At 45.3% G+C, this 19,415-nt stretch overlaps 1 protein-coding gene across 1 annotated transcript in view; it reads left to right on the forward strand.

The window, feature by feature from the left end:
• Positions 1-12,479, forward strand: part of GPC2 (glypican 2) — a 54,664-nt gene extending 42,185 nt beyond the window's left edge. The window contains exon 11 of the mRNA XM_073551659.1: positions 6,833-12,479. Within this exon, the coding sequence (XP_073407760.1) occupies positions 6,833-7,080 (248 nt within the window). The 3' untranslated portion in view covers positions 7,081-12,479. The remainder of the gene's footprint in view (positions 1-6,832) is intronic.
• Positions 12,480-19,415: the final 6,936 nt, after the last annotated feature.

The raw sequence follows: 19,415 nt of genomic DNA on the forward strand, positions 1-19,415 counted from the left end.
TTTCGGGCCACCCCGTCATGGCATTCCCGCAGTTACAACAGCATAGCTACCAGGTTAGGGCCGGGCAGAGCCACTTCAGCCTGACGCCAGCAGGGAGTCCAACTCACTTTCCATTACCTCTCCCAGACTAGGAGGCTGCCTTCTCCTCTTCAGAGATGTCTGGCAGAATTCAGTAGAGGATATCTGGGTAAAGGAGGTAGTATCAACCGGATGCAAGATAGACTTCAACGCGCTTCCGCGAGATCGCTTCTTTCTATCGCAGCCACCAAAAGACGCTGCTATGGCTCTAGGTTTTTTTGCAGCAATCAACTCTCTCCTCAACGCAGGAGTAATCGTTCCCATTCCTGAGCAGGAACGTTTTACCGGCTTTTACTCAAACCTGTATGTGATACTGAAAAAGGATAGCTCAGTTTGTCCCATACTAGACCTCAAAAGGCTAAATAGATGGGTCCGCTTACGCCATTTCAGGATGGAATCGATTTGGTTGGTAATTACGTCTATGGAGGATCAGGAATTCCTATGTTCCATAGATATCCGGGACGCCTACCCACACGTCCCCATTTTTCAGGGACATCAGAGGTTTCTGCGTTTTGCTGTCCAAAAGCAGCATTTCCAGTTTGTGGCCCTGCTATTTGGGCTGGCAACAGCCCCCAGAATTTTTACAAAGATTATGGCAGCGATGGTTGCTATATTAAGGGTCAGAGGCATAATATTGGTACCATATCTCGACGATATTCTCGTCAAGGCACCCTCCTTCGCTCAGGCCCAGGAAAATCTAGCAGTAGTTTTAAACACGCTGTCCCGGTTTGGTAGGATCATAAATAGGGAGAATTCCCACCTAACGCCAATGCATCGCCTAGAATTCTTAGGGATGATAATCGACACTCGCTGCTCGAGGGTCTTTCTCCCAGAAAGAAAGTGGATTACCCTCCAGCAGGGAATTAGCTCTCTGTTGAATTTCCGGCTTCTATCCTTTTGCGCTGCCATGAGAGTCCTGGGAAGGATGGTGGCAGCTTCAGAGGCAATACAATTTGCCCTATTCCGTTCCAGGATACTGCAGAGGAACATCCTCCTTCAGTGGGATAGGTCCATTTCTTCGCTGGATCGCCCCTTCCTCCCTTCCATTCAGACCAGGGAGTCCCTCAAGTGGTGGCTGACCTCCCCCTTGTTCATCTTGGTCGGGTTTTTCCCCCTGTCCACTGGCAGGTTGTAACTACAGATGCCAGTCTCCTGGGCTGGGGTGCGGTATTCCGCCACCTGACGGTCCAGGGACGATGGTCGAGGCAAGAATCCTCACTATCAATCAATATTCTAGAACTGAGGGCAGTCTTTCTAGCACTTCTACATTGGGAAAGATACCTCAACAACCAGCCAGTCCGGATTCAAATGGACAATGCCACGGTGGTGGCATACATCAATCACCAAGGGGGAACCAGAAGTCCCCCGGGCACTGGCCGAGGTATCCAGAATCTTCAACTGGGCAGAAACCGCAATTCCGGCAATTTCGGCAGTTTACATTCCCGGCACAGACAACACGGCCGCCGACTTCCTCAGTTGGGAGGGGCTCGGGGCAGGGGAATGGTCCTTACACCAGGACGTGTTCCGTCAGATATGCCAGCTATGGGGGACTCCAGATGTGGACCTCTTGGCATCGCGACAGAACAGGAGGGTCCAACAGTTTGTCTCAAGATACAGCGATCCTCTAGCAATAGGGGTCGACGCGCTGGTCATTCCCTGGACACAGTTCAGACTCCCTTACCTGTTCCCTCCCCTTCCTCTCCTGCCCAGACTGCTAAAGAAGATCAAGGCGGAAGGGGTGCTGGTCATATTGATCGCCCTGTAATGGCCCAGGAGGGCCTGGTTCGTAGAAATTATCAATCTTCTCACAGGCACCCCCTGGAGACTCCCCGACAGACCAGATCTCCTGGCTCAGGGGCTGTTTTACCACCCGAATTCTCGGTTGCTCAATTTGGCGGCATGGCCGTTGAAACCACAATACTGAGAGCAGCAGGTTTTTTGGACCGAGTCATTAATGCAATGATTCAGGCTAGGAAGCCTTCCTCTTCCAGGGTCTATTATCGAGCCTGGAAGGCCTATTTTGGCTGGTGTGAGTCTAATCTCATCACATCTATGCCCTGTTCCCTGCCATATGTCCTAGCCTTTCTCCAGGCAGGGTTAGATGGTGGTTTCGCCCTAAGTTCCTTGAAAGACCAGGTATCTGCTCTCTCTATTCTTTTTCAAAGAAATTTGGCCTCCCACTTACAGGTTAAGACCTTTCTGCAAGGAGTGGCACATGCGGCCCCTCCTTACAGATCCCCTGTGGCTCCATGGGAAATTAACTTGGTCTTGGAAGCCTTGACAGGTTCACCCTTCAATCCCCTCCAAGAAGCTCCCATGTCTTTGTTGTCCTGGAAAGTGGTATTTCTCGTAGCCATCACCTCTATTAGGCGGGTTCCAGAATTGGCGGCATTGTCCTTTCGCCCTCCATTCCTAATTATGCACCAGGACAAGGTTGTTTTGTGGCCTCCTCCTAACTTTCTTCCCAAGGTGGTATCGGCCTTCCACCTGAACGAGGATATAATCCTTCCGTCATTTTGTCCCGCTCCAACCCATCCTCTGAAGCATTCTTTGAATAAGCTAGACCTGGTCAGGGCGATAAGGATCTATCTGGCCAGGACCGCTCCCTTCAGGAAGGCGGACTCGCTCTTTGTTATCCCCAGTGGGGTGAGAAGAGGCCTGATGGCCTCTAAGGCGACAATTGCCCGCTGGATCAAAATGGCAATTCTGGAAGCCTACCGGGTGAAGGACAGGGTGTCCCCTGCTGGGGTCAAGGCCCATTCAACGCGGGCGGTGGGGGCCTCCTGGGCGGCACACAACAGGGCATCAGCCATGCAGTTGTGCAATTCTGCCACATGGTTGTCTGTGCATACCCTTTCAAGGTTCTATAAGGTTCATACCTATGCTTCAGTGGACGCCAGCCTAGGCAGAAGAATCTTGCAGGCGGCAGTGGTGAGTTCTCCGGCCTGAAGGAAGTTTCTGTCTTTTCCCACCCCAGGGACTGCTTTTGGACGTCCCACGGTTTCTGTGTCCCCCAATGAGACGAAAGAGAAATCAGGATTTTGGTTGCTTACTGTAAAATCTGTTTCTCAGAGTCTTCATTGGGGGACACAGCGCCCTCCCATGATTTTAAAGCGGCCGTTTCCGTCTGTTCCACAGGGACAATAATCACTCTCTGGGATACCCAAAATTCAACACGGTACTCAGTGAAAGGAGGAGGGTGTCTCAGACTATCCCTCCGGACACCTCTGGTTATATATATCTATATATACCTGAGTTACGTATCCTACCCAGTCTTCGATCACTCACCACGCCTGACTCTAACAGTGATCAGAATTTCAGGATATTTTGACTATAAAGAGAGTCACAATCACTGGTCAATCCGGGGTGTCCGTCCCTTATAAGGTACGGTTCGAGCACTGGGCCCCCAATGGGACTGCACCTCTATATGATTCCACCCAAGAATCACCCCACCACGTTCTCAACTACCAATAGCATCATTTCACTTTATAAGCCAATAATATTGCAAGAAAACTGGAAACTGCATATATGTCCATATCCAAATAGCATAGAAAGTAGTATAATGGCATATTCTTCAGAGTTCTACACCCCCGGTTCCCTTATCTTGCACCTGATGGGAACAGTCTGGTTTCATGACAGCCTGAACTTTTTCATCCTAATTACAAAAAAGTATCTTACAGCAACAAAAATGGAGAAACAAAACCTTCAGAGAAATGGAGAAATGAAACTTCAGCTCTGATTTTAGTTTTAACCCTTCACAATGAATATATGATGACTTACATGATAATGTCTCCTCCTACTGCTTTTTCACTAAATGATTGTCGTACAGCCGGTTGGAGGGGTGTATACTGCGGAGGCGGAGTTAACATTTTTTTCATGCATAGTGTCAACCTCCTAGTGACAGCAGCACACACCCACGGTTTCTGTGACCCACAATGAAGACTCTGAGAAACAGATTTTACTGTAAGCAACCAAAATCCTGTTTATTTCAACGATGGTGTCCTCCTTGGTCGTCTCCCATGAAGTCCACTTTGGCTCATACAACGACGGAAGGTGCGATCTGACACTGATGTTCCTTGAGCTTGAAGTTCACCTTTAATCTGTTTAGAACTTTTTCTGGGCTCATTTGTTACCATTCGTATTATCCATCTCTTTGATTTGTCATCCATTTTCCTCCTGCGGCCACGACCAGGGAGGTTGGCTACAGTCCCATGGAGCTTACATTTCTGAATAATATGTGCAGCTCTAGTCACAAGAACATCAAGCTGCTTGGAGATGGTCTTATAACTTTTACCTGTAACATGTTTGTCTATAATTTCTTTCTAATCTCCTGAGACAACTCTTTCCTTCGCTTCCTCTGGTCCATGCTGAGTGTGATACACACCATGTCACCAAACAGCACAGTGAGTATCTGTAGCCTCTATACATGCCACTCACTGATTCCAAGACTGTAGACACCTGTGATGCTAATTAGTGAACACACCGTGATTTATCATGTCCCTTTTGTCACATTATTTTCAGGGGTACCATCATTTCTGTCCAGGCCTATTTCATGAGTTTTATTTTTTTTAAATTCTGTGGACGCATGGCTGAAAAGCAATGTCTGACTTTAATTTGTTCATTTTCATAGATTTTTATTTATTATTACTTTTGTCAGATTCAAGTTATTTCTGTCACCATTGTGGGTTTTCTGTCATTAAACGGGGGGTACCAACAATTTTGACTACCTGTGTATACTGCTATATACTGTGTATATACTGTATAAACCACAATAAACTGTATGTAACATAGTTTTGAAGGCTGAAGGAAGACCTTATGTCCATCTAGTTCAGCCTATTTTTAGTGCAGCTGTTCTGCATTGTTGATCCTGGGGAAGGCACAAAACCCACAGAGTAGAAGCCAATTTTCTCCATAGGGAAAAAAATTCCTTCCCCTAAGCTGGGTCAACCATCTACCTATAATATTCTGTTATTCGTAACTTTCTATACTGGTACTCACAAGAAAAGCATCCATTCCTTTCTTAAATTCATTCAGTGAGTTGGCCATCACCACTTCCTCAGGAAGAGAATTCCAGAGACTCACTGCTCTTACCGTGAAGAACCCTCTTCTATGCTGGTGCAGAAATTGTCTTTCCTCCAAACGAAGAGAATGTCCCCTTGTTCTTGTCACAGTCCTTGGTACAAACAGTTCATTGGAGAGATCTCTGTATTTCATTTTGATATACTTGTACATACTGTATATATTAAGTCTCCCCTAAGTCTTCTCTTTTCTAGAGTAAATAGACCTAATTTTGATAACCTTTCTGGGTATTCTAGTGAACCAACTCCATTTATCATTTTAGTAGCCCGCCTTTGAACCCTTTCAAGTTCAGTAATGTCTTTCTTGAGCACCGGCGTCCAAAATTGCACACAATACTCCAAGTGTGGTCTGACGAGTGATTTGCACAGAGGGAGAATTATGTTTTCATCTCGTGTCCCCAGACCTCTTCTAATGCATCCCATGACCCTATTTGCTTTGGTGGCAGCTGCCTGACACTGGGCACTCCAGTTTAGCTTCTTATTGACTAAGATGCCTAAGTCTTTTTCCATGTCTGATTTCCCCAGCAGTTTCCCATTTGGTAAGTAATTGTAGCATCTGTTTCTCCTTCCCATGTGCATAACCTTACACTTATCTGTGTTAAACCTCATTTGCCATTTTTCAGCCCAATTCTCCAATTTACTCAAATCTGTCTGTAGTTGCAAACTGTCCTCCTTTGTGTTAACTACCTTACATAGTTTTGTATCATCTGCAAATACTGATATTTTACTGTGTAAGCCATCCACTAGATCATTAATAAATATATTAAATAGTAGGGGGCCCAGTACAGAACCCTGTGGTCCCCCACTAGTAACCCTGGCCCAATCTGAGGATGCCCCATTAATAACCACTCTTTGTTTTCTATCACTAAGCCAGCTACCTACCCATCTACACACATTTTCCCCTAGCCCAAGCTTTCTCATCTTACTTACCAATCTTTTATGTGGGACAGTGTCAAATGCTTTAGAGAAGTCGAGATAAATGACATCCAATGATTCTCCTGGGTCCATTTGAGAGCTTACATCCTCATAGAAGCTGATCAGGTTAGTCTGACAGGAGCGATCCTTCATAAATCCATCCTGATATGGAGTTAAACATTTATTAACATTGATATATTCCATAATGGTATCCCTTAGAAACCCTTCAAAAATTTTACCCACAACAGATGTTAAGCTTACCGGCCTATAGTTTCCAGGTTCCCTTTTACACCCCTTTTTGAATATTGGTACCACATTTGCTTGCCGCCAATCAAAAGGAACAGACCCTGTTTCTATGGAGTCTTTAAATCTAAGCAATAGAGGCCTGTCTATCACATTACTTAACTCCCTTAATACCCGAGGGTGAATGCCATCAGGGCCTGGTGATTTGTCAATTTTAATCTTACTAAGGCGGTTCTGCACTTCTTCCTGGGTTAGGCAGGTAATACTTAATGGGGAGTTTACATTATCACTCTGCATTTCCCCTGGAAAATCCTTTTCCTGTGTGAACACTGTTGAGAAAAAAGTATTTAAAACATTTTCTTTTTCCACATCGCTCTCTATGATTTCATATGTAGTATATTGATACCACAATAAACTGTATGTAGCATACAAACATATATTGATATACAGCGTAATATACTGGTTGTATTGTGTTGTAAAATAGTGTAACGTTTGTATGTTCTTCCTTTCTCTGTTAGATGATGAAGGCAGTGGGGGCTCAGGCGAAGTGGACCCTGTAACAGAGAAACCTGCTATCAAAGTCCAGGAAGGCGGTGGAGAAAGAAAGGAGCGACCCAGCAAAGACAAGACGAGGGGTGCAGGCGGCAGAGGGAGGGGCGGCAGGAGGGGTGGGAATAGGTACAACGTTGGGGCTGGACTGCCTGGTTCTTCCCCATATATCATCATCCTCATGGCGGTAATGGCAGGACTTGTAGTACCTGTGTGATTGCAGATATCTGGTTCTGTCCTGAGCTGCATGAGATCGGGAACTACAACTGACTGTGGTTTCAGGTTTTCTGTACATAAGCGCAGGGTTACACGAGCACACTGGCTGCGACACACGTTACTCAGCTAAAGATTGCACTATGGCATCGTCACATCGCACCATAATCGCATCTGTTCCATCTCTCACTGCCACAGCAGCTCGCTCTCTCATCTTCTCTATCTCTCACTGCCACAGCAGCTCGCTCTCTCATCTTCTCTATCTCTCACTGCCACAGCAGCTCGCTCTCTCATCTTCTCTATCTCTCACTGCCACAGCAGCTCGCTCTCTCATCTTCTCTATCTCTCACTGTCATAGCAGCTTGCGCTCTCACCTGCTCCAACTCTCGCTGTCACAACAGCTCTCTCATCTGCTCCATCTCTCGCTGTCACTGCAGCTTGCCCTCTCATGTGCTCCATCTCTCGCTGTCACAACAGATCACTCTAATCTGCTCCATCTCTCGCTGTCACAGCAGCTCGCTCCCTCATCTGCTCCAGCTCGCTTTCACATCTTCTCCATCTCTCGCTGCCACAGCAGTTCGCTTTCACATTTGTGCCATCTCTCGCTGTCATAACAGCTCACTCTTTCATCTGCTCCATCTCTCGCTGTCACAGCAGCTCGTTCTCTCATGTGCTCCATCCCTTGCTGTCACAGCAGCTCGCTCTCTCATCTGTTCCATCTCTCGCTGTCACAGCAGCTCGCTCTCTCATCTGTTCCATCCCTTGCTGTCACAGCAGCTCGCTCTCTCATCTGTTCCATCTCTCGCTGTCACAGCAGCTCGCTCTCTCATCTGTTCCATCCCTTGCTGTCACAGCAGCTCGCTCTCTCATCTGTTCCATCCCTTGCTGTCACAGCAGCTCGCTCTCTCATCTGTTCCATCTCTTGCTGTCACAGCAGCTCGCTCTCTCATCTGTTCCATCCCTTGCTTTCACAGAAGCTCGCTCTCTCATCTGTTCCATCCCTTGCTGTCACAGCAGCTTGCTCTCTCATCTGTTCCATCTCTCGCTGTCACAGCAGCTCGCTCTCTCATCTGTTCCATCTCTCGCTGTCACAGCAGCTCGCTCTCTCATCTGTTCCATCCCTTGCTGTCACAGCAGCTCGCTCTCTCATCTGCTCCATCCCTTGCTGTCACAGCAGCTCGCTCTCTCATCTGTTCCATCCCTTGCTGTCACAGCAGCTTGCTCTCTCATCTGTTCCATCTCTCGCTGTCACAGCAGCTCGCTCTCTCATCTGTTCCATCTCTCGCTGTCACAGCAGCTCGCTCTCTCATCTGTTCCATCCCTTGCTGTCACAGCAGCTCGCTCTCTCATCTGTTCCATCCCTTGCTGTCACAGCAGCTCGCTCTCTCATCTGTTCCATCCCTTGCTGTCACAGCAGCTCGCTCTCACTTCTGCAGCCACATTCACATCTGTATTAGTGCCATGTGGCCATCAGCTAAAGGCGATGTGTGTTGGAGCCAGGGTGACATTGTAGTCCCGTCCTAATGGGTAATCGTTGTATGATGGAAGCAGAGAGTTTCTAATAGACTTTGTGTTTCCATTCATCTCGTTATTTTCTGCTTGCTGTCACTGGATACAACTATGTAAAGATCAGAAGCTAAAATCCTGTTACTTTCTGTTTTACAGCAAGGAATTGTTAATTAGACTGACAGCTTTTTTAATGTAGATTTTTTTTTCTCTTGTCCGTTTATATGAATGTTAAAGAATCAGTATTTCTGAAATGCTGCTAAGACCATGATTCATTTAGAGGAGATGTACGCTTGAGGGTGGTCCTGTCTCATATACTCTTTCCTGTAATATCCCTGGTGGTCTAGAGGGGTTTTGCTGTAAATACCTAGTATCCCTGATGGTCTACAGTGATACGATCTGTATAGATTCTTTTTCCATGAATCTAATATTTTAGGCTGATTTATTCGACAATACCTAATGCCCCTGGCAGTTTAGCGTAGTTTAATGGGTATTAGCTAGTATCTCTGCTGGTCTGGACTAGGGATTACTATTGAAATCCATTATCCTTGGTAGTATTGGATGATCAGGGGTCTAAATTTATTATTCTTGAGGGTCTTGAGTGGTTTAGAACGTAAAAAGCGATTTAAAATGTAGTATCCTTGGTGGCTTAGAGTGTTTTGCAGTTGCTACCTAATATCTCTAGTGGTGTATAGTAGTTTTGCTTTTAATACTTAGTATCCCTGGTGGTCCAGAATGATTAAGGGATTAGCAGTGAATCCATTATCCTATATTACCCTCGAAGGCCTAGGCGTCTGGATGGGTTTCTTGTTTAATATCTTGTATCCATCGTGGACTAGGGTGATAAAAGTGTTAATATTTTTGAATGTCTAGAGGTGTATGGGTAATACTTAGTGTTTATGGTGGTCTAGGGTGATTAAGGGGTGAAAATTAATATTTTTGAAGTTCTGGAGGGATTTCACATGTAATATTTATTATCCCTGGTGGGTTAGAAAGGTTTTACGTATATGGGGCTGTAGGGTGATTAACGGGTCAAAAGCCAATATTCATGAAGATCTGGAGGGATTTCACATGTAATATTTATTATCACTGTTGGTTTATAATGATTTTACAATTAATACCAAACAACCCAGCTGGTCTAGAGTAGGGACTGCCATTGAAATCCACTCTCCTTAATAGTGTAGGATGGTCAGGGGTCCAAATCTAAATATTCTTGGTAGTCTATGATGCTTTAGGGCTTTCAAATTTATTATCTAGTATCCCTGAAGGTATAGAGTAGTTTTCTGGTTAATATCAAAAATCCTTTATGGTCTACTTTTCTTGGTCTTGGAGTATTTGGGGTTAAATTCTTAATATCCCTGAAGTTTAGGATGACTTAGTTGGTAATTTCTTGTATTCCTGATGGTCTAGGGTGATTATCTATTATTCCAGGTTGTGTCAGATATTTATGGGGTAAAGTCTAATATTCCTGGTTGTCTAGGGTTACAAAACCCCACCAGAGACAAAATAGACCCATGACGTCCAGGACATCTTACTGGGAATCTTCATCTACATTTATTGGTGGAAACATCTGACTAATGGCACAGTGTCAGTCATGGGAATGGCAGTGACTGCTGTCAGTCATCCGCAGCTGACAGTCAGGGGAATGGCAGTGACTGCTGTCAGTCAGCCGCAGGTGTCAGTCAGGGGAATGGCAATGACTGCTGTCAGTCATGAGAATGGCAGTGACTACTCTGTCAGCTGCAGCTGTCAGCCAGGGGAATGGTAGAGACTGCTGTCAGTCAGCCTCAGCTGTCAGTCAGGGGAATGGCAATGACTGCTGTTAGTCAGCTGCAGCTTTCAGTCAGGGGAATGGCAGTGACTGTTGTCAGTCAGCCGCAGCTGTCAGTCAGCGGAATGGCAGTGACTGCTGTCAGTCAGGGGAATGGCAGTGACTGCTGTCAGTCAGCCTCAGCTGTCAATTGTAGGCCGAAACGTCCTTTGTGACTGCCACAATAAAAACTTATTTTCAAAAAGGATCATTCAGTTGAGTGCCAAGTTACTTTATTATTCACACGGGAATGGCAGTGACTGCTGTCAGCCAGCCACAGGTGTCAGTCAGGGGAATGGCAGTGACTGCTCTGTCAGCTGCAGCTGTTAGTCAGGGGAATGGCAGAGACTGCTGTCAGTCAGCCTCAGCTGTCAGTCAGGGGAATGGCAATGACTGCTGTTAGTCAGCTGCAGCTGTCAGTCAGGGGAATGGCAGTGACTGCTGTCAGTCAGCCACATGTGTCAGTCAGGGGAATGGCAGTGACTGCTGTCAGTCAGGGGAATGGCAGCGACTGCTCTGTCAGCTGCAGCTGTCAGTCAGGGGAATGGCAGAGACTGCTGTCAGTCAGCCTCAGCTGTCAGTCAGGGGAATGGCAATGACTGCTGTCAGTCAGCGGAATGGCAGTGACTGCTGTCAGTCATCCGCAGCTGTCAGTCAGGGGAATGGCAGAGACGGCTGTCAGTCAGCCTCAGCTGTCAGTCAGCGGAATGGCAATGACTGCTGTCAGTCAGCGGAATGGCAGTGACTGCTGTCAGTCATCCGCAGCTGTCAGTCAGGGGAATGGCAGAGACGGCTGTCAGTCATCCGCAGCTGTCAGTCAGGGGAATGGCAGAGACTGCTGTCAGTCAGCCGTAGCTGACAGTCAGGGGAATGGCAGTGACTGCTGTCAGTCAGCCTCAGCTGTCAGTGAGGGTGCTCTGGACACTCTGCCTGACGATCACAGTCTTCTTTATAAGGTGTATATGGGGGACCCTTCACCCATGAGATACGAGGAGGCAGGATAAAAGGTATTTATTCCACTTTTTACTATTGTACCTTTTTACTGCCAGTGTTACATTCCAGTTTTGTAATGAACATGTTATAAAGGATTTTATAGGGACGGACAGATTGTAAAGGGGTTTTCTACTTTTGGACAAAATCCTCTTATAAATTATTAACCCGACCCCTCAATGGCCATATTAGAAATACAGCTGATTCATCCCCCGTCTTTATTGATCAGTCGTCTATAAATCTGCACATTCCAGTTGGCACTCAGGAAAATTTTTGATGCAACTTTGGGTGTGACTGGAGTAGAGGCTTAAAGGGGTATTTCCATATCCAAGATCCTATCCCAATATGTAGTAGGTGTAATAATAATAATAATATTAGCAAATACCTCCAATTAGAAATGTAGTGTAGTTCTTCTGATTCGCTATGTAGTTTGCCGCATGTCCCGAGCATTGCAGTAGCTTAGGTATCCATAGTTACTACCACTGCCATCTAATTAACTTACTTACTGCCACTATATGAGTGGTCGTAACCATGGATACCTAAGCTACTGTAATGCCCTGCACATAGAGTAAGCGACATACTGTAGCTAATCAGGAGAACTATACTACATTTCTAATTGGAGATATTTGCTCATACTAATATTATTACACCTACTACTTGGAGATGGGAATACCCCTTAGTCGGCCAGAACATGCAAGGCTCAAAAAACATTGCAGTGTCCGTGTTCACGGGCCCATTCCAGGCCAGAGACGGCTGAATGTATGTTTTTGGCTTTACTCCACCCAAATCCTTCATATTTCTGGGGTTTTGGGATCAGAAGTTGGGAGATACAGGCGAGAAGGGTGTATAGAGAAAGATACATTCCCCTGATTCTGATCACCGGGGGCTTCCAAAAGTGGAAAATCCCTAAAACTTTTGTTTTTTATTTACCTATTTATTTCCGACATTCATGTAAATAGATCGATCTCGTTTTATTGTTTGTACGGTAATTTAATAATTCTGTTCAAATTTCTATATATTTTTTAAAAATGCTGGGACGTTCTCCGGTTTCATTTGATACCTGGACATTTTTTTAAATAAAAATTTCATTTATATGATTTTTTTTTTACGTTTCTATTTTTGATTTCTTTCTCCCATTTGTGAAAATCCTGCAGTGACATAATTCATTATAGAAAATGTACAACTTTTCTGCTTGGTATTTTCAGTATTGAGTCTGGACACAACTGTTCGTATAGTGGTTTCCTTGTTCTTATTGGAGTGTGCACATTGAAGACTCAGACTGAAGGCGGCAAAATCACAAAGAGCACAATATGGAAACAAGTAGTATACAAACACCTGGAATGTACAGTGGCTTCTCACAAAATTAGAATATCATCAAAAAGTGAATTTATTTCAGTTCAATACAAAAAGTGACTCTCCTCTATTCTATAGTCATTACACACCGAGTGATCTATTTCACGTGTTTATATCTGTTAATGTTGATGATTATGGCTTACAGCCAATGAAAGCCCAAAAGTCATTATCTAAGTAAATTAGAATAATTAGCAAAAGTCACCTGCAAATGTTTCCTAAGCTTTTATAAAGGTCCCTTAGTCTGTTTCAGTAGGCTCCACAATCATGGGGAAGACTGCTGACCTGACAGATGTCCAGAAGGCAGTCACTGACACTCTCCACAAGGAGGAGAAGCCACAAAAGGTCATTGCTAAAGAAGCCGGCTGTTCACAGAGTTCTGTATCCAAGGATATTAATGGAAGGTTGAGTGGAAGGAAAAAGTGAGGTAGAAAAAGGTGCACAAGCAACCTGGATAACTGCAGCCTGGAAAGGATTGTTAAGAAAAAGCCATTCAAAATTTTGGGGGAGATTCACAAGGAGTGGACTGCTGCTGGAGTCATTGCTTCAAGAGCCACTACACACAGACGTCTCCAGGACAAGGGCTACAAGTGTCGCATTCCTTGTGTCACCGACTCATGACCAATAGACAACGCCAGAAGTGTCTTACCTGGGCCAAGGAGAAAAAGAACTGGACTGTTGCTCAGTGGTCCAAGGTGTTGTTTTCAGATGAAAGTAAATTTTGCATTTCATTTGGAAATCAAGGTCTGGAAGAAGAGTGGAGAGGCCACAATCCAAGCTGCTGGAGGTCTTGTGTGGAGTTTCCACATTCAGTGATGGTTTGGGGAGGCCATGTCATCTGCTGGTGTAGGTCCACTGTGTTTTATCAAGACCAAAGTCAGCGCAGCCGTCTACCAGGATATTTTAGAGCTCTTCATGCTCCCCCTGCCGACAAGCTTTTTGAAGATGGAAATTTCATTCTCCTGCAGGACTTGGCCCCTGTCCACACTGCCAAAAGTACCAATACCTGGTTTACACACAACAGTATCACTGTGCTTGATTGGCAGCAAACTCACCTGACCTTAACCCCATAGAGAATCTATGGAGTATTGTCAAGAGGAAGATGAGAGACACCAGACCCAACAATGTAGACGAGCTGAAGGCTGCTATCAAAGCAACCTGGGCTTCCATAACTCCTCAGCAGTGCCACAGGCTGATCGCCTCCATGCCACGCCGCATTGATGCAGTAATTGATGCATAAGGAGCCCCGACCAAGTATTGAGGGCATTTACTGATCATACATTTCAGTAGGACAACATTTCTGATTTTAAAATCCTTTTTCAAGCTGGTGTTATAAAGTATTCTAATTTACTGAGATAATGACTTTTGGGCTTTCATTGTCTGTAAGCCATAATCATCAACATTACCAGAAATAAACACGTGAAATAGATCACTCTGTGTGTAATGACTCTATAGAATGTAGGAGACTCACTTTTTGTTTCGAAGAACTGAAATAAGTTAACTTTTTGATGATATTCTGATTTTGTGAGAAGCCCCTGTATATTACATCTTAGATTGTTCAGAATACACCCCTTCCACTCTGATTATAAAACACTTACTAGAAAGCAGGCTCATCATCTATCTCTTTTGCTTTGCTCCTCACATCTATCTAGCTTTGTTTTCTTTGTTCTTCACTCCTCCATTCTCCATAGAGAACGGCAGCTGTAATTTGGCCCCAGCTGAAAGCTGACAGCTTCATCATGTAGTCACCTGGAACCTGCTTCCAATAGTCCTGAAGGAGTTCCCGGAGGTTCAGAGCTCTTGTCGGCTGCTTACTTTCACTCCGCATCCATCATCCCAAACCATATCAGTTGGATTGTTAAAGGCAAATTAGCCAAGTGCGACCTGTATTAGTGCTGGGACGGCTGCTGCCAGGTGGTGCTGCTACTGCTAGCGGCTCAGACATTTTTTGCCTTGGTATGGGTAGTTTTTAGGAAAATACCACCAAAATTACAGGCAGAGCCAACATTAGGGAGGGCAAAACTGAGCAATGGCCTGAGGTCCCCAACCCTGAAAGGGCCTCCAGCCTTTACAAGTCAGACACTGTACTGATAATGTCATTCCTGCTATATTGAATACATTTTGCCACCCCAAACCAGACTGACAGCAGTAAGACCGGTGTGACATTTCCGGTTCCCTGAAAAATGCCCACAGGAAAATTGCCCACACAGAAAATTGCCAATTGCAGCATCAAAAAGTTTAAGATCCAAGATTTTTGAGGTGCAAGGTGAGGATGTTCACATGATATGTGATTAACTTGTGATTTACAGTTGATCTAGTGCAAAACTGCAAAAATGAAGATCTGTGTTTGTAGCAGTCTGTCATTATCAGCAATAGATATAGTCTGCTCTCATCTCTCACTGATTCTGCCTTACTCCTCCCACCAGCCCAAAACAGCAGCACAAGCAGAACCAGAAGCAGTGTGGTCCAGAGGAGCCATCACTGCTATCAGTACTCACAAAAGTATCACTGTGTTATCTGTGGAGTTACATGGGACTGCAGGTCACATCTAATACATTATCATCTCAGTGGGAGCCCACCAAAAGCAGGGAGCTGCTGGCAGAGATAGATGTTCCTGGAAGCCCAGAAGGCACAGCAGAATGGTGAGATTCTGCCACTTGTACCACCTTGTGTACTTGCTGAAAATGTAGTGTAACTGAAGTCCGATGGGCCCCAGTGCCAAATTTGGACCTGCCCCCCCCACACACACACATTGGTCAGATGTATGGGCCCCTGTAGTGTTCTAAATTCTATAAAGACTTATGAATTGCCCCTTTCATTCTGTAGTAAAATGTCCCCCATCCTGGTATATATGCCCATAATCCTGGTGAATATGTCCGCATCCTGGCATGCAGTATATGTCCCAATGCTGGTATATATGGTCCCCATCCTGGTATGTATGGTCCAAATGGTCTCCGTCCTGGTATATATGCCCACTTCCTGGTATATATGTCCCCATCCTGGTTTACATGGTCCCCAATCCTAGTGTATGTGTCCCCGTTCTGCCCCTAATGCATAATTAAAAACAAAAACATTCTACTCACCTTTCCTCTGCTCCCACGTCACCCAGTGTCTTTTGTATCCACCGCACAGCCCGGCAGCTGACATCGGAGTGTGCGCCATTGTCATGCGCCGCTCCCTGTGGCTGCACCGCCGGCGTCAGCTCACAGCCACTGCATATGTTGCAGTGCAGCATGTATCGCAGTGCAGGGACCCGACGAGTCTCTGCAACACCATGCATGTCATCTGGATCTGCGTCTTCAGTGAGGACAGAGATCCAGCAGAAGCAGGCATCTGTACCCCCGTGCCTGCTCATGGCCTTCAAAACAATCGTTGCACCTCTGTTTTTTTCTGTTGGTGAATGAGTAGTCTTCTACCAGTGGAGATCGAGTGCGGGTGATCAGTGGGATGAGCCCTGGTTTTTGCGGGCTCTCGAAAGACAGCCAGGTCAGCAGACAAGAGCACCCACTGACCCATGTGTCTCCATAGTGATGTCACTGACCAACACAGGAGCTGGAAGTGCCAGAGCAGCGCCGCTCTCCCATTGATTTCAGTGGCAGTGAATCTGGCGCCTGCACTTCCTTCCCTGTCCACTTATGACTACCAAGAGTAAGGGTGTGTGTACACGTAAGCGTTTTTACTGGCAAAAACGCTTAAAAAAAATGCTTACAAGAAGCATCTCATTCATTTGAATGAATTCCGCACTTTTTGTGCATATTGATGCGCTTTTTTTACGTGAAAAAAGCGCATTGCGGTAAAAAACACAGCATGCTCATTAATTTTGCTGAAAAATCCGCATTTCTAACTATATTCTATGAGACTGGGGATGCTCCGGAAAAAAATTGCGGCAAAAATTGCGTCAAAAACGCGCGTTTTCTGGGAAGGAGTCCGTTTTTTTGTCAGGAATTTTCTGCATACGTGGCACATAGCCTAAGAGTGAATGGCTCCTACATAGTTATGTATCACACACATATACTGCAGGTGTAGGCAGGCATAGGATGAAAGAAAATGCAGAATGGGTATGATGAAGGGTCTCTAGGCCCATACACACCACACTGAGCGTGGACTGACAGCGCGTAAGAACAGAATCTGTCCTCTGGGACTAGGTGTGAGTGAACCGAACCTGTAGAACCGGGAGAAGTAAGCTGGGCCCAGAGACCTGTGGTGAAATCCATCCTGCATTTGCTTTGCTGCCTGTGTTGTGCTGTATTGTATTTCAATGGAGCCCATGGAAGTCACCGGGCTTTCCTTGTTGACATTATTCACATGTTCCCCACCCCCATTGTTTCCAATTGGCAATCCTGTCATTCCTTTTGGTCCAACCCCAGTGAACAATGACTTTCCTGCGGTGCCAGCCAATTGTGTTTTGGCTTGTTAAAGCATGTACTTTAATAGCTCTATCCCTATATTTTTTAATTTCTTTTCAATAAAAGTGTATTTTGAGTTCATCTAAAGTATTCTAGCCAGAGGAACAACAACGTTATGATTTACTTGGGGTTTGAATATCTTGCATTTCATACTATCAGCGCAGCGGTGACTTGAAGATGCCGACTGCATCGCTCTTCAGAGTGCCATTCAATTCTCAAAACAAAAGATGACAGCGTAGTTCAAGAACCAACAGAACATTATCATGACTCCTGCCCTCAAAAAGCAGAAGCAAATGTGCTGCAGAGCATCTCACCTAGAATTCTATATTATTCTCCTGCCCTGCAGAGCATCTCACCTATACCTGTATACTATCCCCGATCCTGCAGAGCATTTAACCTATAATTCTATACTATTCTCTGTCCTGCAGAGCATCTCACCTAGAATTCTATATTATTCTCCTGCCCTGCAGAGCATCTCACCTATACCTGTATACTATCCCCGATCCTGCAGAGCATTTAACCTATAATTCTATACTATTCTCTGTCCTGCAGAGCATCTCACCTATAATTGTATATTATTCTCCTGCCCTGCTGAGCATCTCACCTATACCTGTATACTATCCCCGATCCTGCAGAGCATTTAACCTATAATTCTATACTATTCTCTGTCCTGCAGAGCATCTCACCTATAATTGTATATTATTCTCCAGCTCTGCAGAGCATCTCACCTATACATGTATACTATCCCCCTGTCCTGCAGAGCATTTAACCTATAGATCTATGCTACTCTCTGTCTTGCAGAGCATCTCACCTATAACTCGCTACTGTTTTCCTGTGGGTATTCATGTCTGTGGGCAATTTTCTGTGGGCATTTTTCACATATCATGTGAACATCCTCACCTTGCACCTCAAATATCATAGATCTGAAACGTTGTGATGATGCAATTGGCAATTTTCTATGTAGTCAATTTTCTGTGTGGGCAATTTTCTTGTGGGCAATTTTCCTTGGGCATTTTTCTGGTCACCGACATTTCCTTGTGAAGGACTTTTCGTTGATCTCACTCCACGGCTCTCAAAGGCTATCGTGATGCAGAGCAAAACATGTATGAAGGTTGTAATGGAGGTCTGTCCTCTTCAGCGATGAGTTTTCTTTTTTCTTGGACGCAATGATAACTGTAGGTTGATCTTAGGACCACATGGACAATGCCAGAAAGAGGCCTTTGCAAGGGAACAACTACCAGGATTATGGTGTGGGGAGCATAATGTACAGTAGCCAGACCTCTCTAGTTTTTATTGCAGGTGCATTAACTGGTTGGCGTTACATTGATTTGGTCGTGGAACCAGTAGTGTCCCAGGAGCCATTTTTCAACTGGACAACCCCAGGCTGCATGTTCCCCTTATGACTGTGAGAAACCTGCGTGGCCTAAACCTGCTCCTGTGGCTGCAGCGTCTCCAGACTCGTCTCCCATCAAGGACATCGGGGAAGTCATTGGTCAGTGATCACACAGGAGCTGCCAGCAGCTGACCTTGATGATTTGCCCAAGTGTATTCAGCAGCGGAACCTTCCTCAGATGACCATTAATAACCTCAGTGATAGCAGCTGAAGCTGGGATTTCTGCACGTGGCTCAGACTCCAGAATGAATACATGGAGAAAGAGAAGGATAACATCGAGGAGGTGAAGGAGATGGTGGATATAGGGGAAAATAGCATTGAGGAGAAGAAGGTTTTGGAGAATGAGAAGGATAACAGTGAGGAAGAGAAGAAGGTGGTCGACATTCAGGAGGATAACATCGAGGAGGAGAAGGAGGTGGAGGAGGAAAAGGAGGTGGTTGAGAAAGAGAAGGATAACATCGGTAAGAAGAAGGAGGTGATGGACAGAGATTGGGATAACTTTGAGGAGGTTGTGGATACAGAGGAAGATAACATCAAGAAGGAGTTGGTGGAGAATGAGAAGATTATTGTTGAGAAGAGAATAAGGTGAAGAATCAGGAGGATAACATCATGGAAAAGAACGATGTGATAGAGAAAGAGAAGGATTACATTGAGAAGGAGAATGAGATGGTGGATAAAGAGAAGGATAATACTGAGGAGGAGAAGGATCAATAGGAGGATAATATCAAGAAATGAAAGGAAGAGGTGGAGAAGAGAGGAGGATAACTTTAAGGAAGAGAAGAATGTGATGAACAGAGTGGAGGACAGAATCGAGGAAGAGAAGGAGATGGAGAATCAGGAGGAGGAGAAGGTGGTGAAGGTGGTGAATGAGGTTTAGAATCAAG

This window comes from Dendrobates tinctorius, unplaced genomic scaffold (assembly GCF_039654945.1).
Source record: "Dendrobates tinctorius isolate UK_male_01 unplaced genomic scaffold, ASM3965494v1 ptg000178l, whole genome shotgun sequence".
In the NCBI taxonomy this organism is placed as follows: domain Eukaryota; kingdom Metazoa; phylum Chordata; class Amphibia; order Anura; family Dendrobatidae; genus Dendrobates; species Dendrobates tinctorius.